Source organism: Etheostoma cragini, chromosome 15 (genome assembly GCF_013103735.1).
Source record: "Etheostoma cragini isolate CJK2018 chromosome 15, CSU_Ecrag_1.0, whole genome shotgun sequence".
NCBI classification, from domain to species: domain Eukaryota; kingdom Metazoa; phylum Chordata; class Actinopteri; order Perciformes; family Percidae; genus Etheostoma; species Etheostoma cragini.
In genome coordinates this window covers 11,834,405-11,858,629 of record NC_048421.1, presented here as the reverse complement: position 1 = coordinate 11,858,629, position 24,225 = coordinate 11,834,405, and the positions used below count along the sequence as shown (strand labels likewise).

The window sequence follows — 24,225 nt, the reverse complement described above, 5'->3', positions numbered from 1 at the left end:
AAATGTTGCTCCTGACATTTTTTTCACATCTGTATCGGAATGTCATTCACACAACACATCTGTTGGAGGCAGCCAGTGGTTTGAAAGACAGCTGCACCATGGCAGCTGCTGTAGTGCTAAAGACTGCAGAAGAGTGGCCCAAGGCCAATTTCCTACATGTTTTGTGATGATATTAACCTGATCACAAGCAACTGCAGGGTTAAGTGTTTTTCCTGACAACATGGACGCACTGGCAAAAAAACTGATTTATTTTAGCATCTTACATTCCCCCAGTTATACACAAAAAAAGTCGCTTGAGACTTTGCAGGAAAAATGAGGGCTGTTACAGTCCAGAATGATCCTTCATCCAGAAAACTCAGACAGGGAATCATAATAGGAAACTTACTCCTAGTGACCTAAAGGATTTATCAATCCCTAGACAAAAGTTTACAGTTTGACCATTTCTTTTCATTCTTCTACACTCATTCTTATCTCAAACATACATCTACTAATGCTTAAGCAGCAGGCTAGCTTATTCGCAGCTTACAAAAGGTCAACTTACTTTTTACAAATCATTGTCGAAAAAAATCAAAGTAATCAGCATTCAGTATATATTAAATCAACATTGATTATCATTTTCACACAGAGCTGTATCCATGTAATGGTAAAGCCCTCCTTCATGTTTCCAGTATTGTTTTTCAAGATAAGCTCAGATAACATCTCAATTCATCACATTGAAAATGAGAAAGCAAGTTAAGAGGAAGAAGTCACATGAATTTCATTCTTTGTTCAGCTTTCAAAGGCTGAAGCGATTGAAAAAATCATGTCAAAATAGTATAAAAAAACATCCAGATGTCTACAGCTGAAGGAGTTGGAATGGAGTGGAAAGCGCAAACTTTGGGGCACAGGCAGTTGTTAGATGTTCAAGTCCATTGACGACCACAGTAGCCACCACCAGTGCGGCCCAGAGGAACCACCCACTATTTTCTGGTCCTGAACCAACAAAAATACCCTTGAATGGAATGAGTGGTTAGTGTGTGCCCTACATTCAAATGAGAGCAGAGTTACCTGCTGTTCGTTTTCAGCCAAGATTTCTTATCAGAACTAAGAGCTGAGACACTCGTCTCTGTACACTGGAGAGAGAGTGCGCTCTGGAAGAAGAAAAGGCAGCAAAAGGAAAAGCAAGCATAATTGAGTGGGGCGGGAACTACTCTGGCCCAAAATACTGCTGTGTGGGCAAAGGCAGTGTGGTTGTCCCCTCTTTTTCTTACCTAAGAGCTGCAAAAACGACTCCAGGGCAGGGTAAGGCAAGGCATGAGGAGGCAGGGTGCAAGGGGAAGATAATTCTTCATCCAAACAGAATCATTTGCATTATATTTTACAGTCTAGATGGAGCCAATCAGAAGCCCTCAAGAGAACTGTAACTAGATGGCTGAATGAGTGAGTGATTGTCCCTTTCTCTTGGCATGTATAGTTGACTGGATTGTTCTTAGAGTCCAGGTTAATTACTGGCCAAAAAACACTGCTAGTTTAACAGGGCAATGCCTCTCAAGTGCCTCGCTGGCCAAAATAGAGGACAATAGGAGTGAAGTTGGGAGTTGGTTCCCTGAAAGGTAACATCTTTACCCATCTTCACCCATAACTGACATTATTTGGGGGTGCCAAGCTTCTTGGGTGTTCCAGGGCGCTTTTGCCAAAAGTGACCAGGGATAGTGAAGGCGTCAACACTCATTGACATAGTTTTGGACGGGATGACAGTGAACTGTTTGCGGTCAGAGCTGTACTTGTAAATGGACTCAACCATCTCGGGTGCGATGATCCGGGGGCCAATGCCAGTGAGCCGTACCATCTCCTCAGTTTCAGGGTTCATGGTGTAAACTGCTCTGAATTGACAGCTGGTATCTCTGAAAAGGATGAGGAAGTGGTTGGCCGTGCTTGTCTCCATTTCCTGAAGAGGGAGTGACAAAAAATGAAACACAAGGTGAGTGCAGCTGAGAACAGAGATCACAGTCCCTTATAGCCTAGTTAGGGTGGACCTTTTTGTTGGACTCTGACACAGAAGGATGGCTTACCTCTACAATCTTGTTTTTCTGTGGTTCATTGACCTTGCCAGCCAGGCAGCAGCGGGTGATAGCATTATGGATGATGAACTTGTTAGACTTAAAGCTAGGCTCCTTATACAGCTTTGGTCCTGCAAGACAGCAGTTCCAAATGTCATTAAGCCAACAAAACAGTGCCTACTGGATTCATTTATCACAATCTAGTTTAGTGTGGAATAGATCCCTGACCTGTGTATTCTGGGATTGAGGCAGGGGAGGAAATAGTCGAGCCATTCTCCCAATCCTTCTCTCCATTGTGAGCACTCGTACGTCTTGGTGACATTAGCCGAGAGGGAGAGTGTGAACGACTAGAGGGAGTAAAAAAAAAAAAAAAGAGGTGAGTGAAGAAAATGAGTTATAGACCTTGAGCTTACCTTTGCCCCTGATAACAGCAAACACAAAACCTATAGTTGGTATACAATTATACAAAAACACACATAGAATAGGGGCACGATTGATAAAATTTCACAATTCAATATTGATTTTTTGGCTCAAGATTTGATTCAAAATCGATATGATTAAAAAGATGATTCAACTAAAAAAGTATCCACAGTATGTAAATGTAGTTACTTTTCCCATGTGATAGTATACACGACGTTACAAAAAACATTTAAAAAAAAAACACCCCTAATATAGAAAACCTTTTAATATCAATATTCTGACAATACTTTATGGGAGGAAATTGGTGCTTGCAGAAAAAATACTTACAAACACATTTTGAAAGATGACCAATGATAACGTATACATAATCAACAAACAGTCTTGGAAAAATAAAAGAAGTAAATATTTTAATTTCACTGAAAATAATTAAATTTGATCTTACACAGTATATTGCTGTCAATATTTTAGGACATGTATGTGTTAAAGACTTATCTTTGGGACTTCATAATCAGAACACTGTTTTAGGTTGAATTATGTGCCTCCCAATTTCCGAGCATGTATTAAGAAAATAGAAGCCATTGTCACTGTGCAGGTTACCTGGGGGACTTCCTGACACTCAGGCTTCCAGAGTCATTAGCCATGGAGGAAAGGTTCATGGTTGACTGAGAGTACACCTTGTTCAGCCTGGAGCCTAGAAGGAGGAAAAAGAAAGGACAATAAAAAACCAAAAACAGGTTTGTAGGAAGGAGGGCATACAAAGACTAATTGTGGGTAAACTTCAGAACTATTTACCCAGGAAACCCTTGGCAGGGCTATGAGAGAGCACGGAGTCATCTCTGAACACAGTCTTGGGTCTCTGCTTCTTGACACCGCGAACCGTGGTGGGTTTCTGCCTCAGCACCTTGTCCAAGTCTTCCATGATCTTGAGCTGATGTCTCCTCTCATACTCCTGCCGAGTGAAGTCTCCTCTGCGCTGAGGAGTCCCCTCGACTGGCGGGGTGCATGATGCTGGAGGGGTGCCTGGAGTCTGGGGTCTGTCCTCACTCTTATTCCCCCAGCCCTCAATGTTCATCCACTGAGGCTTGCTAAAAGTACAGGAAGATAATGTGTAAAACTTTTAATGTGTGACATTGACATTGCAAAATCAATGATAAAAACATGATTCTGATGTATCAGACAAGTGATCGCAACAATTTGTGTAATTCATTAAACTCAGGACAACAAATCAGTAAATCATCATCATCAGTTATGTGCTGCAAAAACTGCAATTTTAATTTCCGATAATAAATGCTACGGTCTTCATTTGTTTACAAATACAGATATGTTTATTTAAAATATAAAATAGATCTCACTTGGATTCTTTTTCTTTTTCCTGCTCAAGTTTGCGTCTTTTCATGTCTTTGGCTCTCTTCTGCTGTTTCTCCAGCAACGCTGCTCTTCGCTGGGCCATTTCGTCCTCCGGTCGCTCCTTCTCATCCTAATAATAAAGACAAAAATAAAAAGGTATGAATGCACTGACCTTACACAAATAGCCTAACCTAGACCTAAACATTTTTAGAAAAGCATGTACAGTGATAACAATCAGTCACCTACCTTGAAAAAGAAACCCACCCCTCCTTTCCCCTCTTGCTCTGCCCGGTCACTTATTGAGTCAGAGAAAGGGTCAGGTACTTGGTCTTCCCCCTCCCCATCTCCACGCAGAGCAGACAGCGAGATCTCTATCAGGCTACTGCGTTTGCCATTTGCCATCCCTGCAGGGACGTCACTCTCAAAGGAACACTCTGATGGGGCACCAGAGCTGCAGCCCCCGTGTAAAAGGCCTTCCTTGTGAGTACCATGTGAGGGCCCGGCCTCCAGGTCCATGCTAAATATACTATGATCGTCATTGGAGCCTACTGACAATGCGTCATCTGCAGCAGGACGGGGGGTCACGGCAGGAGTTGTTAAATGGTTCACTGTCGTCGTGGGGACAGGAGTTGGTCCAGATGAGCGCAGCTCATCTAGGCGGTCAGAGTCACCAATGGAGAATGAGGTCAAAGACTGGTCTTGGGATTGCCAGGGATGTACACGACGAAGGTGGGGAATGCGGTCAACATTTTTAGATGGGGTGATAATCCTTGACAGGGCTGGGACCTTATTGTCCAAGGGACGACTGTTTTGGTGGTGTTTGGGGCTTTTAGGGGGCACAGATTGGGCTCTACGATGGACTTTAGGGGATTTAGGAGGAGTGGTGTGGTTTGTGATTTTGTGGGATGGAGACGGAGAGGAGAAGGCTGAATTTAAATCTCGGGTTGTTTCACGTGACATGCGTGCAGCGACTGGGGTGGCGGTTTTAGGGCTGGCTGGAATGACCCAGGATTTGTTGTTGGCATCTACAGGTTTCTTTGTGATTAGGTGGTTCTGCTGCTCGGTGAGCCGCTGCATGTCACTTTGCAGAGAGCTAAGAGCTGCAGTCAGCTTGGATACAGCATTGTTATAGTCCCCTAGTGGAGCTACCATTTTCTCACCAGGAGTCCCAGAGCCCTTCTCTCCTGGCGTACCAGCCCTTTCTTTGGAATGACTGGCCTGTTTGTCGATTTGAAGTGCTACTTTGACATTGCGGAGATCCGCCACTGAGGGGCGCTGTTCATGTTGTTCCTGCTGTTCTTCCTCTTCCATTCGAGCTAGTCTTTCTTCCAGTGTCAAGCGAGAAAGGTCTTCTTCTGTGGATGAGGTGCTGACCTGCCCATCCACTCCTTCCCCCTCACCTTCATCCTCATGCTGCTCCTTCTTCAACTGCAGAAAGGCACTCTTCCCCAGTCTTTGACGGTGCTTTGCGAAAATGGCCTCAATGCGTTTCTTCTGGGCTTCAATAGCCTTGCGCTTTTCTTCAAGGCGTGTTCCCAGCTCAGACATCTCATTATTGAGTTGTGGGCTCTTGCTTGGGCTTTCTTCAGACTTTTGTGACATCATGGCCATCTGAGAAGAAGAAGAGGAAGAACAAGAGGGGGTGCTGGCTTTAGGAGATTCAATGATCTGCTTCTTTTTGCGTTCTGCAAAGCTGGTCATCTTTACACCACTATCAGACACCTCTTTGCCGTTGCTTCTGACAGAGTGTGCACCAGCAGCCGGTGTGGTTGGTGTGGACTGGGCCTTTGGCAGGTCTTCTGATGCATCTGAGTCCACACTGCCATCTCTCAAGACCGAGTCATCATCTCGTGAACATTCAGAGGTGTTTCTAGTGCGAGTGGGCTCCCTGGACTCTCTCGTAGGCCGGTACATCATTCCTGAGCGCGTAGGGGCAGAGAAGCTGATGGGTGTTAAGTTGTTGTTATGTCGAGAACTAGCAGGTTCATCAGGAGAGTGGAGGTAAAAGCCATCAGGAGCACCATCAGGGTGTAAACGGGGCTCCATCTTGCTTTCGTTGTGGATAATTTGTAAAGCCTCTTCAATGGTAGGCAGCTCTCCTGTTTCACTTGCTGCAAGGCCGTTCTCCTCTGCCAACTTTGGGATACTGGGAGTTTGGGTGGCCCAGGAAGCTCTATGTGGGCCATTGGGGCCAGGGGGTTTGCTTAAAAAATGGCTGAGGTCTTCAGGAGGGGTGACGGGCGCCCGGGTCATGTTTTTGCCTGTTGGGTTGAGTTGGTCTGAGCTCACAGAGCGGGTTATCACAGGGTTGCCCATCACAATGTCCACATCACTGTCCAGGCCAAAAGGAATGCTGAAGGATACTGCTGACAAAGGTCGGCTAAGAAGAAAAACAAAGCTAGAGTAAGTATATTAATAAATATATTTAAAAAAAGGGTACTTATATACAAGTCCTACCTGAGAGGTTTCTTGCTCCACGTCTTTCCAACTCCTTCTATATGAGACATTGAGGTAGACTGAGTCAAAGATCCTGAGTACAATGGGACACACACAGACACGTAAAGGCATGCACACCACACAGGGATGCACAAATCAAGCCATAAACCAAAACCAAAATAAAAACATACTCTCCATAGCCAAAGAAATAAGAAAACACAAAGCACAACTAAAAGACAAACAAGTATTGAGGGAAACAGGTGAACCACTTAGTTAAATAATAAAAGAAAAAAAGAAACATATACAAAATACTGTAGCTGTGCAATGATGACAGGACACTGTCTTCATCTTACCTGACGCAGGAGAGGAGATGGGGAGGAAAGGCTTCTTGAAGATAGAAGGGGAGGTACTGTAAGGCAGAGAAGCAACCTTTCAGTTCAAACTAGAAAATCTTCCAGACAACAAAAGGCAAAATTATATTCAGAGAGCTTCTGTACCTGTTGCCACTCAAGCTACTTGGTGTTAATGGTGTGGATCCATCTACAACAGAAAAAGAAAATCTCCAATAAGACCTTATAACAGATACTACTAGGATTACACAGTGACACAAAATTGGCAACACTTACCCAACGTGTCTATTGGCTGAACAAATTCTGGCCTCCGTACTTCAAACCAGTTAAGCAGTTCTGCAAGGAAGCTCAGCAAGTTGAGCTAAACAGAACAGTCATTCATTAAATATACAACACAGTTCTCAATATTTTTGTATCAATCAGAATGATTACAGATCAGGAGTGTGAATGTAAGTACCTGAAGCTCCTGTGGGGTGTATAACATGTCCTCCAGTGCCAAATGACAGCAGCTCTTCAGACAGCTGTCACAGAATTCATGGATGAATTGCAGATTGTATAGGCTGTCTGCTACAGACATGGACTCCTTCATACAAACATCTAACATAGACAGGGAAAAGGAGTTATACTGACAGAAACATGTGAAGTACTAAAAAGCTGTTTGTGTTTTCAATCTTTGTTAGTACCTTCAAGTCTTAGCAGGCCAGGACAATAGTAATGTATGACAGCAGCAACAGCACAACCACTGGACAGGTCTTTGATTTCATTCACCACTGGAAAGATGGGCTTAGATTTGGACTGTATTTTATCCTTCCTATAGCGGAGCTAAAAACAAACAAAACAATCAGTACTCCAGTGTGACCTCAATAGTACTTTGTTAATGTAAATTTGTAGTATTTGACACAATTAGTTCATGTTAAAACCATCATCAAAGTCAGTTTTTTTTTTCGTCAAAGTATGGGTGGACACGCAAAAGACTTGAAAGTTTATACGCAGCGGGACACACTACAGAAAATGGATTAAAAAGATTTACTGTATGAATGTAAGAAACAAGAACAAATAATGCTCATGCTGAACAAATGGGAGATGCAAAGTGAGTGACTTAATCAGAGAAGAAAGAAGGAAGATTTTGTTGAAAGATATTGGGACGAGTCTCAGGAGGCAAAAGAGGGGAATACAATTTTTCAGGTACAACTACAGTATGTAAACAAACACACACTGTCTGCAGGGACCAGCTGACTAGAAGCCTGTCTCTGTTAACCCCCATAGCCATTCACAAACAAACACACACCTCTGTTGCACATAGGACCAGAGGAACCGGTTGTACATGGCGGTTTCAAGGCTTGCTTGCGATTCATGCACCACTCGACTGTCAACAAGCATTGCCCCGCCCTATTGACGTTTATGCTGCAACGTGCACTTTAATGCAGATTAGGATGTGATACACACTAGCATTCTCACATCAGCATATGGAGAGAGAGAAAACACACCTGACCATCAGATAATTGCTGATAAATTTGATGAAGAAACTGGAGGGATGGAGGGACAGGGGGAAGGAGCAGAGGAAAGGAGGGAACTTACAGGAACAAGTTTCCAGTACCAGCGAGTAGGACACTGTTAGAAAGGAGGAGGTACAGGAAATAGAGCATAAAAAGGGAATGGAGAACATGAGCACAAGGAGAGGTATTAAGCCTACAGTGGAAGAACTAGACAAACTAGAGAAACGGTTGTGATGACAGTACTTTCTTGAAATGACAAGACAACCTTGCTGACAAAGCAATGACGCTATCCTTAGTTTTATTGTGTCAACCAACACAGGTTATGCTTGTAGAGTATGAGCAGCCTACTGAACCAGAAATATGAGCTTAATAGAGAGAAGGAGAAAGAGAGAGAGAAAGAACTGAGTCCCCCAAAATCTCAAACAGATAATCATGTGTTTGGATGTATAATGCAATACTCACAGAGGGTTGAACAGGTTGGGGCTCTGTAATGGCCTGCTCATTCTGGGCTTCTTCAGTACATTCTCTTAACTTCTGGTTTAACTGAGAGCATGCAAAGACAAAATGGTTAACACACATATATCATGGATCTACATATATATTATAAGTATAACTTTCTAAGACAGTATTACAAAGAATTACAGCATCCTTATTTATGTAGCTTAACAGGCCCTGGACCATCCACAACACAGGTTCTAGAAAGATCTGAACAGTAAGCAATTTTCTGACAGGATAAAATAAAGATGTGTGTTTGTAGAAGTATAATTTCTCTCTGGCTTGCTCCTTACTCCGTTAACCCAATAAAGCAGAGCATCTTCCCAGCTGGAGGCTCCACCCAGTAGCTCAGCAGAACCACATGTCTTCACCGCAGTCACCGTCTCCATGGCTCCCACAGCCATCAGGGCATCTATCAGTGCCAGGTGAGCACTCTGCACCAATCACATGGGAAAAGGAGAGGAACTGTAAGATGCAGGACCATTCACATCAAAGGCCAGGAAGCCCAGACAGCATCAGTCAAATACAGCTAACAACAATGACAACTGACATTTTTACTGCTCTAGCATGGCACTGTTTACTGCAGAGCAGAGATCATCTCTAACTGCTGCAGAGCTACCATTGTTACCGGCAGCATCCTCTAGAGGTCACCAGAAGGCAAGTGTGAGTCAGCAGAAACACTGACAAGAGTTTTCAGCAAGCAAACACACACGTTAGTAGATGTGAGTGAACTTTGGACCTTTGTACAATCATTAAGTCGTTAAATAAGCAATGGGCCTGTGTTCTGATAACATGTGTCCCAGGACTGTCATTCCTCAGCTGCTTTACCTTTATTTGCCTTCTCCTCTGTATGCTTCCCTTCCCTCTTGCACAGGGAAATATTGCTGTATGACTCATGTGCAACAGACTACAGGACAAAATGAGCTGTTGTAATTAGATCACCAGGAAGCACAACAATGAACAGTATTCTTCGTAAAATGAGGGTGTTCCATGTTTTTTCTGTAGTTTCGGTGTATGAATGTGTTTGCCAGAGAACATAATGAATATAACATCTAATGAAGATATACTTTTCTACAATTGAATAATAAGTTATTCAACATATTTGACATTACAAAGCATTTTTATTTGACAGATATTAAGTGTCTTTCGTTATACTTTTTGAGAGACTATTACAGATCACTTTCTAATGGCTAGAGCCCATTAAAATGCACCGCCAACATCATCAGCTCAGAGAGAGCGCTTTAACTCTATAAACCTGTTAGCGCATTAGAAGTTGTGTTTGGTTTGTGCCACAGGGCAACAAGCAACAGTACTGTATATGTCTGACCTCTATATTGTAGTAAATAATACAGATACACTTTTAAGTGCATTGATTTATACAGACAATTGTCAAATAAATGCATTCTTGGGTTTATTTAACAATATTCATTAAGCCCTTCTGTCATTTTCTAGGTTTTCATAACTTTTTTTCCTTGCAATTAAGATAATCCTAAAATATTGTAAATAAAGTTCTTGCTAGTTTTATAAAGCCTGCAAAGGACTATAGCTCATTAAAGTATGTAGGGCTAGAAAGACTGAGGGGAATGTGTGCCTGTGAGGTCATTCTATGTAAAAAAAAAAAAAAAAAAAAACTTTCTATAGAGTAAATAGATTTAATGTATGATCCCTCTATTTTTGTCTCTTCCATATGTATCACTTTCAGATGCCAACCAACAGTCCTAATTGGCTTACGGCAACATGTTCTTTGTTATTATAATAATCAATTTAGGCCAGCAGAGAGGACAGGCAAGTCACAAACAACGCATTCCTGTAATGGGGCCACTGCTTCAACCTTTAGTTTTGAGCCTAATCTGTGCAAATCAGTGCCTGTTCCCTTTAACTACTTACAAATTCCACTTTAGAGGCCAGACATTCTTCATCTAACTTCTTAAGTTGCCCTAAATGGGTGCTGGTGGCGGTACAGCTGCGTGTATGAGCCCTGTCTGCATGTCTGCCTACTCAACCCTGAGTTAAAGTGCTGACCTGGGCAGACCCGGTGCTGTGGCAGGCAGGGCAGGCTATGCCAGCAAAGGATTGTCAGATAGCATTGGGTCAAGCTCTCTGGATGTGCTGCAGTCAGTCACTGGGAACTGTGTGGCCCTGACTGGCCTACCCATCCAACACTGTTGCCGTGACTAGGGCTGCTGCTTTTGTGTCTGACATGACTTGTCTGTTCCGTGGAAATGGCGTGCTGTAGAGACTAGGGCTTTAAAGAGCTAGCCACAATCTGACTGATTCAGAGCCTATTACTTACAGGGATAATAAAACACAGTAAGACAGGGCACAAATATGTAAGATTTTATACTATGATTTTATGAAAATATTGTATTATGGTTTTTACAAAATTATGAGGTATAAAATAAAATAATCCTGAGCAAATTAAGTTACTGTTTTGCATGTGTGAAGAGTTCTGTCTAAAACAACAAAAGAGAGTTTATCGATACATTAGATCATTTTTATTGATTTTATTCTATTGATTTTCAATGTTTAAAATTACAACTAGCAAAAGAAAACACACAGAACAACTAATAATTCTATGACAGTGTCAATTTTAAACTAAGTATTATTATTATTAGTACTACTGATACTGATACCAGTACCGGGATCACCTCCAATACCGCCTAAAACACTGGTATCCGGAAGTACTGGAGTTCATGCACCGATTAAATACCAAATAATAAAGCCCTAAAAAAAAAATGTACGCTAAATATTTAATTTATGTTCTCTTTCTGTGATAACTGATTGTCAAATTGGATGATAAAAGAAAGTTCTGTGACATTCATGGTTTGTGTTTGTTCATTTTTCACAAAAGAGTTTAACCTGAGCCAGCCCAACAATAAAAGAAATCATATCACATCACTACAGGGATAGTGTTATACAGGTGTTAAAACATAATAAAGTATACGACACACTGGTATCGGATCAGTACTCGATATTGGCCGAAATGCAAGTTCAGGTATCAGAATCAGGAAGCAAAAAATGTTATTGGACCATCTCCAATTACTGTAAAGTCATAATTTATGGCTTAGCATTTATATTGGATTGCATTCATTTTACAAGGGTCAATTAATGAGTGCATATCAAAATAGGAAAAAAAATACTCATAACCCCAGTTTAACTCTCAGGTTTGTGATCTAGATTTCAACCCTTTCTGTTCTCAGGGCTCTGAGGCCTAAGAACAAAAGAAACTGCTAAATTGTGCAAGTAGCTTTGTTCTAAACACTCCAAGTGATTTAAGGTAGTCACATATTTTTGCATTTAGCCACATCCAAGTTTAATCATAGGTTGGAGCTATTGTCACAATCTGAAAGGAGACAGGATTACAAGAGAGGGAAAAGGGAAATGAACCAGAAAGAATGACAGAACTAGTAAAGGTGACCAACCCTGTTGTCATACCGTACAGTAGTCATTCAGAGGAGGGAATAGAGGGTGATTCATGACAAAAAGTGCAGAATGAAGAAGTGGGGGTTGCTGGTGGATTTCACGTTGCAGACCCTGTAGAGCTCGCTAAGCTAAATCAAAAGTCTCCTTAATGAGGGGGGAGAGAGGAGCACCCAACATAGAGCCTGCCAGATCACCATAACAACCAACCAGCTGACCCACAATGCATCTCAACACAAGCCTGACCGCAGCATTGCTCCGTGCCCCTGGCTTAGCACTGGCTCTTTGCTCAGAAACATCCAGCCAGGCAAACAGTTAGCACCTCTCAAACAGATGTAACAGAGGGAGGAAAAAGAAATACTCCATCAAATGACCCCATCAACATGAAATCTTTATGGCTCTATTTGGCAAATCCTGCTTATTCTGTATCAAACAAAGAAGGCAAAGGCATCTTGTTGATCATTAAGAGAGATTATGATGAGGGCCAAATCTGATTATGTCTGAAATATGACTTAACACCATCCCCCCTTCCCTGCCGGGTGGTGACTGAGGGGGAGACAAACAAGGGGATCAGGTAGGTCTGGGCCCCAGTAGGGGATTTTAGACAGGAGGTTCTCACAAAGCACAACAATATGTATAGAAAATGTACGTTTAAGCAAGGAAAAACAGTCCATAATAGCTGTACAGCAAACTTGTTTTTCCACATTAGCTTCTCATCAGCAAAGGCCCAAAGCAAAACAAACTTGATGGTTATCATTTCTGATAGTCTGCCACTTCTATTTTCAACTAAGCTCCTGACTGATGCTCACTTGACCAAAAAGCTGCCAACACAGCAGTATGATTTAAGACAAAGTGTCAGTGCCTATCCAAAACCAACAGGGGACCGGGAAGAGGGATAGCTGCATTATGGCTACATGACTTACTTTGTCACTTTGGGAACACATGCTTAGCCCCATCTCTAGTGTAATCCATATCAGTACGTTTGAAATGGAAAATGATGATTATATTCACTGTCACAACCCATAATCAACCAATGGTTGATGGTGGTTGACCACGATCAACCAATCGTGGATGATGACATTAAATCTGTGCAGATTATCTTTAATCTGGGCCCCCACCAGCAGGACACATACACGCATACACGCACGCATGCACACACACCATCTACAAAGCTTTCTTTCATGACAACCCTGGCCTGTAAAGTAAATGGTGCTAGCTCAAGTTGCAGGGGCAGAGTCATTGACACACTAGTTCAAGATGCATCAATACTTCTGTGCGTTTAATTAACTAGATCACTGTATCAATATTTTCTTAACCCTCTATTGCATGGTGTTGCCATATGGCAACAAATTCTTTTTCTTAGCTTTTTTTCACATTAAACCATATAAAATGCATTGTTTTTAGTTTAATTGTCTAAACAGGTCTTTCATTTTGTAGTATTAATTTGATGACTTCACCTAACCACAAAATCCTGTTTCCCCGCCCCGTTTCCGTACATGTGCCACCCTGACGATCCCGTTCCAGGATCCGCCAAAATGTAGTTTTCAAAATTTAAGAAGCAATTTCTTTTTTTCTTTTTTTTATTAAACTGTTATCTGGGGTACGTAAACTTTAATTTTTCTATTGCCCTAGTTTGATCATAGCGCCGACGGTGTAGTTTAAAACTATCAGGTCATTGGCACTCTGCAGCGATGCTGGTGTAGCAACCCAAGCCACTACAGGCATGTTTTATGGGTTGGAGTTAACCTAGATCCCTGAATTCATACATGAGCCAAATTTCAGAATTATCAACAACAAAAGTGTGTGTGTGTGTAAAAAAAGTTTGGCTTTGCATATTGACTGGCAGTACTGTCAGCGACAAGCCTGACTAAACATATTTTTATGTACATGCACAGTATGTTATCCTCTTTTTTAACATGGATGTGCGAAGCTTTAATATACAGCAGTGCTGCAGCAGATTGCTGCTGCTCCAAAGCCGTTTATTGGCCAAGACCCACATTGATGCTCCATCCTTCTAATGCTGCTGCAGCATGACCCACTTTCTTTGCTTGCCACACTGTAGCTCTAGTGCCAGTCAGCAACAGACAAGCTCAGAGCAGCCTAGGGCCCAGCAGTGACTGCTCACATACCAAAAGCAGCAAACAGCAAAAGCAGCATTAACACCAACAGCCAACATAAGAGTTTAGTGGTTGAGATTTACAGCTGAGATGGTCCATGGTCTGACCTGGACCCCCAAAACTGAGACGCACACAGGCAGACAAATTCACACACAAATTACAGTAGCATCATGCATGAAAGAGACCTACTGTGCCATCAGTCCATTACTGCTGGTGCTGAAGTGACAATGATGTAGTCTTGATTACTACAATTTTAAATCTTCCATGCTTTTTAAAAAATAAATATATTTGCCATTAAATTTCTTTTTGTTGATGGTGTAAAATGGCACAACTGAGTGCAGGTGGTAGTATGATAACAGGTATGCGGTCCTGTCTGCAGTCTTGCAATCCTAGCAGGACTATATCACCTTACAATCAATGCAAAAGGAAGGGGCATGTAACATGCAAACAATTAAACCAACGCACCATAGTAGCACTTTGAAAGACTAATATATTAAGAGACTTACATTATTAGAATTTGTCAATAGACTTGTGGAAATAGAGGTAGGTACAGGGTAAGGCATACCACTAGGCCCTTCTGTCCTTACCAGCTTTATTCTTGTGTGTCTTTCATTTGTATCTGTACAAAAGAACCACTGTCTGGTTCCAGAGTACAACTTTTTCAGTATTTACATGAATTTTGTCACACCAGATATAGCTATACCACAATATTACATTGACCAACATCCACACTCTCATATCACCGGGCTGTAATGCTAATGGTCAATTAGCAATTTCTGTTTATATAAGAATAGAAAACAGCATAGATGTATGCACACCTTTTCAAGCATACAATTAAGCTAATCATCAAAACAGCGCCAGCAGCGCTGACTGCAGTGGCAAGCAGACAGCAACAGTGGAGCAAAAAGCTTTCACCTAACAACAACACTGTCCATACAGATCCTTGGTGACTCCTCACTTTGCTTTCAAAAAACAGCCTGTATGTGAATGAACCAATCTGGCCGAGTAAATACAGTTATACTCCACTGTTTGAGAACAATAATCTGTATAGACGGAGATTTCGTAGGAATATTTTAGTTGTTGTCAGCTGAAGCTAAAAAGCAGTAAATGTTCCAAACAAAAACATTTCTCCTCTTTCGGGTTATTATAATTCCTAATTTGAAAATTTAAATTACTGTAGTTATGTGTAGGTTTTACATCATTATTTTTTATATATAAAGTATATATCAATTAGAGAGAGAGAGCGAGAGAGAGAGAGAGAGAGAGAGAGAGAGAGAGAGAGAGAGAGAGAGAGAGAGAGCATAGTCGATGTCTAAGAGGACAAACCAGTTTCTCTTGATTTAACTTCTATTATTCTCTTAACACAGAATCTTAAATTACACCAGAACTGTTCAGCCATTGTTCTGATCTGAACCATCTATTGAATCTAGACACTCTCTCTCTCCTTCCCACACCCTGGAATGAAAGTAGTCATCCTTTGTGTCACCATGACTGCCCTTGTCCTAGCAGCTGGATCCACTCATCCTCTGGGATCAACGTTGTGGGGATGGGGGCAGGAATGAGTGAGTGGGGGTCTTTTTGATGTCCTTTAATCTCTAGAATCAAAGCATAAACAAGCCCCTATATCAACAACCAAGCCCAAACTAGCTCTTCTGCTTTTCTACAGACTCCTGGATAGTAGACCATCTTGTTCAACGGAAGGGAGACCTTTTATCCATTGGGTGATAGACATATAGCATACTACCCAAACAACATAAAATCCATTCAGGCCAATACCAACAATACTGCATGCGAGACCGGTGCGGTGTCATCACCTATGCGTTTACTGTTCCCATAACCGAACCATAAAGTTACCATTTTGATGGGTCTACGTCGAAGGTCAGCATCAGTAACTGGTGTGTCCTGGTCTTTGGAGACTATGCCTCTCTGAGTGAGGAGCTGCAGCAGGGCGCCGTTGTCTTTGGGCTGTGCTTCGGCTCCGGTGCCCCCCAATAATAGGCTGTAGGTCCTGCAGTAGAGCTCCGAGGACTGCAGGAGGCGTGTGACTGGCGGTTTAAGGTGCTCCTGCTCATACTGGTCGCAGTAGAAGGGGTCACGCAGCTCTGCAGGGACATTCTCTACCAAGAGACAAAACATACAGACAGTTCAATACATTCCTGGAGCAATTGTGGCAAGAGAACTGGTTGCAAAAATTTAACAAACACTGTGTTGTGGCTGAATGTTCCGAAAATTTGAGGAATTTCTCTCATTAACAGTCCCTTTATTTCTTCAGTCAAAGATCATCTTTAGCATGTTCTATTGTAGCTGGCATGGAAACCTGCTTTCTGCCAGGTTTAATGGCAGATTAACGTAAATGAGTAGAGCGGAGCATCAAGGTCAGGGGGGCATGATGAGCTCAGAGGTTGGCATCTGCAGATTACAAGATGCTCTGCCACTCGTTACTTCCCTTTTTTTAAACCCCTTGCTTAATTTTTGTGCTTAAGTGAAAATTGCTCTTTCAAATATTCACAAAGATGATGTAAATATAAGTAGCAATAATAAGCAACTTCATCAAAAACCAAAAGTCAGTCAATCAAAAGTTAGAGAAAGTGTCTTAAGGCGATTTGTAGCACATACTTTTAGTGACTAGCTGAAGAATCTGTTCAGACTGGTTTTTCTGTAAATAACATCGGAGCAAACATTATCCAAAAAGCATATGCTAGACACACCCTCTGTGAAACTCGTTTCTCTGCAGTGTGTCTTTGTGCAAACATACTGGAATAAGTCTTAGCCTTTGGTAAAAACTTGGCAAGCTGAAATACCAGCAGTCTGTCTGAAAAGAGAAAGGATTAACGTGTGAGTGTCTACGATTGTGCTTAACAAAAAAACAAAGTGGTTATGACAAGGGAGGTGTCACTATGTATCATAATAAAGTAATCTAATTGATCCATTGACATCATAAAACTAAACAAAACGCCCAGCTCCAGAGGTTAGGCAATGCCCTGTTCTCTGTCTCTCACACCGTCATGCCGCATGGTCCATTCTGTTGTAAAGATGCTCCTGTGTGCCAGAACTACAATGCGTACCTTACTGCCATAATCACTGTGACATGCCCACCATAATATATAAATATAAATATATAAAAAGTGTTCCCACAATAATGTGTATATATACACACTATATATAAATAATACTTGTTTCAAACCATCCCCAGAAGGCAAAGCAGGATGCAAATGACAACTCAGTGAGATGAGAGGAATGGATATGAGAATGATTTCCCTGTCTAGCCATGAATGATGACTTTGTTCGTCACAGAAACAAAATGAGTACAAACCTGTGGTTGCCATATACATACATATATGTATTGAGGTATCCATAGAAAGACCACACACCTAATGTTAAAAAAAATGAAATAATGAAGTAGTTTGCAGCTTTAAGTGTAACAATGCCCAAGCAAAAAGGAAATGTGACCTCCATAAGGTTGACAACAATAGACCTCCAGGGAAATATATGGACTAAAAACACAAGCTTCAACTGGAGCAACAGCCCCTATGTCCCTTTCACAGGTCACGGGGTCAGTCCTTATCTACTATTCTGAGTAAAAAAGTTTACCACATCACCACACGTTCATGGTGGGTGAGCAGGAAGATGTAGTAGAGAGGTTCAAGCACGCATACTGAGGAGATTTGGACCAAGAGACTAAATCCCTACCACCTGTAGTTGTTCTGTGCTGTAGCTGACCCTGGCCTCTTACCTTCCTGAGTAGGAGGAAAGAAAAATGAGAATTTCTCTACAGCAGTGCCACATTGTTGTTGATATTATCGTCGCACAAAAACAAACCAAGAAAGAACAGAGCAGCACCATTTCAGTGCTTCCTGTCAGTTTTCTTATATATAGATAGATAGATAGATAGATAGATAGAACTGGTACGCAGTATATCTAGTCATGTAAAACTGCATTTAAAAGTGCTTGAATTGCAAGGAATTGATGCAGCATGACATCATGCTGTAGTCAGTTCAGCTGTGTTAGCTCCTTTCTGTCCTGCCAAGCGTTGCGTATAAGGAGTCTAACACTGAACCCTGAGTTGATTTACCCTGAGATGGGAAACTGAGTTTTGGGTTCTAGAACAGCTGATTCGAGTTGGTTCAATCAACTCGGAGTAGGTTGACTCAAGAGTTAAGCGCGTGCACCGCCACAAAAAAAAAGGCAGCATTAATTTAGCCTTGATACTACTATTCACCATGGTAACAACCACAAATAAACTGGTTGGCGGAAATACTCTTGCACAAATACAGCAAGTTTGAACATGTATTTAGTTAAAAAAGTATCACAGCGGCTGCAATAAAATAGCGAGAATTGGTGTGGGAGAAAATTGCTGCTTGAGTCAATGTGTAAGCTCTAATATAGTGTATTAATTTCATATTTAAAAAATATATAATATTACTGGTGAAAACTGGAGTGGTATTTCCTTTAGGTGCAATCCTGCGGGCAAAAAAGGAAACTACTACTAATCCCATGTTGAAGTGTCAGCACAAACATTAACAGAATTATGATTTAATTTCTTTTTAATGTCCCCTACTGGTTTTGTGTCCATGGAACTCTACTGACGTTGCTTTGCTCCAGTGGCTTTAAAATATGCTCCACATCAACGACATTGTAAAGAAAACTGTCGTTTGCAAATTAACGTAGTAAGACACAAAGAATGTGCTGGGATTTTCGAGCATGTCCACGATGGGTGACGTTAGTGATATGAGGATGGATAAGGTTACGTAGGCTACATAACTGATAAGACATGGAAGAAAAATGATACCGCTCAAACGAGTAGTTATCTGGTAAGGAAAATGCATCTATAGTCGGGGCCTCAATATCACACATGGGGCGCACACTCCACTGGTAAGCTAGAGGTTGTCCCAGAAACTCAAGGTTTCTTGAAGAAAACCTGCTCCCGACCAGTTTAGGTTCACAGGCTCAGTTACCATAGTTACTGACTCAGATGTCTGAAATGGGTTGCAGTTACCACTTTCTCTCTCAGGTTTGACTAACCTCCCTTTGTGAAACTGAAAATGCAGTTTCCCTCATCTCAGGGTTGACTAACTCAGAGTTAGTACTAAACCTGCTTTCTGAAACAGACCCCTGCATTGCTGATTACCATGCCAGCCGTGTGTCCTTCTACTTTATTGTGCTGGTCATGTCACAGACATTACCACAAGTGTCTGACAGTAATCAACAGACACAGAGCAACATAAACATATCCAAACAAAGGTCCGTTGAAATCAGCCAGTTTAAACCAAGTGTGCAAGTGATACATACAGGCCGGAAGTTCAACAACAACCTTTTCCACCCCTACATCATGTTTAGGCATAAGTGCATACTTAACTGACCAAAATCAAGCAACAATGTTTTCCTTACTACGCCACTTCTGGAGAACATTTTACAAAAATAATAACTTAGCATTACATGTGTTTTGATAAGGCTGGTGGCTGTGAGCTATGAACATCCTCATCATGTGGCGGAAAAGATCAAACATTAGCGGATTATTATCCACTCATATACAAACAAAGCAGGTACTGTTTTGTTGCCCCAAAGACTAGAACTGGTGAAAGGGACTACGTTAACACCCTTATCCTACACGTTCTGAGTGAAATGGTAATGCCAACAAACACTAGCCTCACATCTCAGACAAGACTGTAAGAGATTGACATTATTATTCGGTGCCTAATTTCAACTGAGAAACAGAGAAATATACATGCATGCAAACGAACAATGCGTATGCATTTGAGTAATGAACAAATGTCTGACAGTATGTGCTCAGAAAGGGAAAAGCACACTTCAAGCACTGTACATACGATGTGTCTCCCATCTCCTTTACATTTACAGGTCCATTTATGAATACGCTATCCCTAACAGTCCTGTGTATCCTGTAACATATCATTACAGACAGTGATCTAGTATGACATTAGTAGATTTAAATTGCATTAAAGCGCCAGTGTACAAAGAAGGACATCCTATAGACCAAGAGCGTGATTGCATTATGGGTACTTGAGAGACTAAAAAGACAACGCTGGATGACAGAGGGAGAAAGTGTGCAGGATACATTTGTGTCCTGTTTATGTTGCTCTGTGTCTGCCTTACAGAAGTGTCCTAACACCAACTCCCAACCAGATCTTTGTAAACCGTTCTGTAATTCCCTGTGTTGTAAACTTCTCTTACAATTAAGTATCATGTTATTTTCCAACACACTGCAATTCAGTAACTGTATCAAGGGGTTTATCCATGTCTGGAAGAGTTTCATTTTAAACAAATGGGACTTTCTACATCTTGAGTAAATACTAATAGCAAGGCAACATCCTCCTCAGGTCCTTGTCCCTCGATGACTCACCATAGTTACAAAGATTGGGAGAGGATGAGTAATCATTCCGCAGCTTTGTAGTTAGGTGGAGCTAACATGTTAAAGAAACACATTTTGAAACATACAGGTACAAGGTTGTTTGGTTTCACGCCATGAAAAAAAATCAGGAGAGGATACCAAATAGACTGATGACCAAAACAGGAATGTTTAAGCTGGGCGATACGCTATTTCATAAGTGGTAATTAAGTTGTTTACAGATGACTTGCAAACACGCACAAATTATATAAGTAGTATGTACTTTTAGAAGCAAAACTGAAAACAGAATTTGCATACATCATTCTTAAGTAGATTTCAGTTTATACGAGTAATTTCCCAACCTACAATGTGAGCGGTACAAACTAACTTGAGTCCCTCTTATATATTATCTGTCACGTCATCTGTCACAACAACTACAAGGGCAGATCCTAAATGTCACCTTGATGGAGAACATTGCATATAGGTCAAGGCATTACAAAAGATCATAAGATACTGCCTTGGTACCAAGCAGCCAAATATTTACAGCGCAGGTCTTAAATACATACAGCCAAATAAAGTAAATGTTGAAAATATAAATAGACCCATATGTGCAAACAAGTGTAAAATGGTATACTTTTTTACTTCTATGACATATGTGAACCTGCACTAACTAGTTTTTAATTACAGCTACTGAAATCTAATGCTTGTTCTTAACAATGTTATTATGAGTCCAAACATAAAGTAACTGGGCAGATCAAACAGAGTCTATAAGGAACACCAAAGTTGTGTGCTGTCTATTGCTAGAGCAAGGAATTGTGGAGATGGCATGATCTCCTTTCATAAGGATGGTTATGTTTCCTTTGTTAAGGAGGCTAGAATAGAAAATTGCAGCAGCTCTCTTTTTTGTTTAGCATTTAGAGAAAATGCTAAGCCTATGCATGGTTGTAAGTTGTTGTGTTTATTGGACATGGTCTACTTTGCAATATGGGTTGGTTGTGGTAAAGTCAAGGGTCTCAATCTTGTAGGGACTTTGTTTAAAACTGTATTTGCACTTGTTTCCCTTGCTTCTAGCATGGAGAAGCTTTTTTCAGGCGAACACAGTTATTTCAGTCCAAGCCTATAAGCAGCTTTCGGATTATCATGATTGCACATGGATTCATTTTAGGGTAAACTATATTAGTCTAGAGATCTGTTTTATTTAGTTTTTTATTCCATTAGGCCTTTACAAGCTCCCATTATACAAAATATACACTGTTGAATTTTCAACGTTCCTCTATCTAAATACAGACTCGAGATGTATACAGTGTGTGGTCCTTGTGAAAGTCCATTTTGTATTGCAAAGACTCAGAGATTAAAAAAATGTAGCCTATTATTATAAGGCTAACTGAACTGAAAGAGCTGAGGACCAGATGACCTGGTCTGGCTTCTGTTGTACTATCTGTTGTTTTCAGTTTTTGGAAAGGGACTTGATTATGTCATCTTGACTTTTTGCAGAAAACTCAGTAAGTTGAGAGTTAATTGAACTAGACATCCACACAGTCTTGGCCTCATATTACCGTATCTTAGCATGGAGAGTGACTTTGACCAGAGGGCGTGGTTGAGGTGCTGCTAAACAGAGCACACAGAGAGGCTGCAGCCGCCACAGTCCTGGACCCAAGGCCAGCCTGAGATTGTGTAACACGCAAGTCCTGTTGTTAAAGTAAAATAGAGTTCACATCACACCTCCTTCTTGCCAAGACTGAGTCTGTGACCATTAACCTTCAACTGAGTATTTATTTAAATGCACATCCCAGGAATAAGAATGTTTTTGTTTTTTTCAAATATTGTAATTTGACAATGTGTGAGTTCTTCTAGTAAAATAAAGTTAAAATATAATGAAAAGGGCATGTCATGTCTTTTTCAAAACAGGACTTTTTTTGGCATCTTCTTTGCCAGATCTAATCTTTACCAAATAGAGCTCTGAAAAAATTTAAGAGACATGTTATCACCTCAGGGTCAAAAGCTGACGCTGTTCTAACCCTTGTCTCAAACATAAGGCAAAACTATGTCTTATACGAATGGAACAAAATTAGTTCCTTAGGTGGGTATGGTTTCCATCATAGTGGCTGGATGTTTTTTTTGCAGGCGCCTCTTGAGGTTTGTTGACTGAGGATATTAAAAGACCCCCATTGAATAAAAGTCTTTTTTTTTTTACTCTGAACCTCACGCAGTTATTGGATCCCGTATATGAATTGTAGAAAAGAAAACCGGGCTCACATTGGCTACTAGGGCTGCCATCATCAAGAGAAGAATGGTACTGAAAATGATCTACGCCCCATGTGCTAGCTATGTAAACGGATTAAAAACATACCCGGTAGCCTTCAATATGCGACTGAAGCCTACGACAAAACGGGTTAGCGTGATAAGGCCTAGGGAGGAGGGAGGCCCGTTTATCTGACACACACACACACACACACACACACACACACATGCTACCTATAAAATGTGACCACACACTGAGTGAGAACAAATGACATGTGTCAGAGTCACAAAAATGCGTGCCGTGCATGGTCCCCCTTTTATATGCTGCTCTTTGTGCTGAAAATCGCTGAGCTACACACAGACTTTCGTTCCCCTACTACATGCATGTGCTTTTCGCTACACTGCAGACCAGAATATAAACATATTGCTGGTCAACAATAGGGATGGTCTTTAAACGACCTCTCCAAATAACATCATAACTCAGCAGGCCCGCAGCCTAAAGTAAAACCTACCTGCACTGCCGTAGGACTTCGCCAACAGCCACCCGACACTTGCGCATATTTTTGCTTTAGTAGAGTCATACAAATCCAACGGCTTTATGTCTGGGACCACAAAAGTCTTCCTCATGGTAAGAGAGTCCACCATAGCGAGTCCTTAAAAATGGAAAGCGGTGCTGGCAAAAAAAAAACGCTACTAGACAGTATAAAAAATATTCAAGCAATCATTCTTTTAGCTGAGTATTCCACACGACCGGGGCTGGGAATACGACTGCGGGTAAGGGTTTTTGTCGGGAAAATATCCGCCCCGGAGCTGCTTCCAAGCCTGTTAACGTCCTCTTCTGTGCGGTGTTGGAGGCGTAACGTTAACCCCTGTTAAATCATGCCTTACGACCAAGCAAAGCCCCGATCCGCCGGGTCGTTACACAAAAACGGACTATTCCCTTGTTTTTGTCCTTCTTCGTCCGCATTGCTGTTTAGTCGGTTCCCTGTACGCAACTCCACTTCGAGCCCCGTCGACTACCAGGTGCTCCTCACTGGCATCACTCACTCACCCCGCCGTCCAATAGAAATTGGTCTTAGGCAATGAGGGCGGGATCTCCCTGTGTGAACACAGACAGCAGGTAGAGGTGTGGTGTGACTTTACAGGTTCATCTGCTGGCACACACAGGTGAACGCCTAAAGGGAATCTATGACTGGAAACGTCAAACAGCTAAAAGTGACCTACATGTATTGTAAAAAGTGCATTACCCTCTGAGTAGCCTAGAAGTATAGTACTCAAGTAAACTACCTTAAATTGTATGTAGGCCACAGGTCCATACCAGACTAATGTAGGCTTTATTACTTTCCACCACTAACGCTAACTTTGCATACGTAGTTTCTGTACTGTCTGCATTTACATAAAAAATTTAAAAAAAAAACTAATTTTAGTTTTGCATTATTGATAGGGGGTAAAATCTATATCTAAGTCCTGGACTGAGCAATAATGTAGGCCTTTTACCGTAGTTTGACTGTCAGGTGCGGC

At 41.4% G+C, this 24,225-nt stretch overlaps 1 protein-coding gene across 6 annotated transcripts; it reads right to left on the bottom strand.

The window, feature by feature from the left end:
• On the bottom strand, positions 1–23,732 carry camsap3 (calmodulin regulated spectrin-associated protein family, member 3). Of its 6 annotated transcripts, none has more exons than XM_034893124.1 (18): positions 23,217–23,732; positions 15,975–16,237; positions 8,877–9,017; positions 8,551–8,631; positions 8,171–8,203; positions 7,276–7,414; positions 7,050–7,189; positions 6,869–6,953; positions 6,740–6,788; positions 6,596–6,651; positions 6,264–6,336; positions 4,053–6,186; positions 3,812–3,936; positions 3,252–3,544; positions 3,057–3,150; positions 2,268–2,386; positions 2,052–2,170; positions 1–1,927 (listed from the first exon to the last, which is right to left on the bottom strand). In XM_034893124.1, the coding sequence occupies exons 1-18, from the start codon at positions 23,347–23,349 to the stop codon at positions 1,628–1,630; spliced, it is 4,377 nt and encodes a 1,458-aa protein (XP_034749015.1). In that variant the 5' UTR covers positions 23,350–23,732; the 3' UTR covers positions 1–1,627. The 6 variants fall into 6 exon arrangements, with proteins under 6 accessions (XP_034749015.1, XP_034749019.1, XP_034749016.1 ...); XM_034893128.1 differs by having other exon boundaries at positions 6,264–6,300; XM_034893125.1 differs by having other exon boundaries at positions 6,740–6,782.
• Positions 23,733–24,225: the final 493 nt, after the last annotated feature.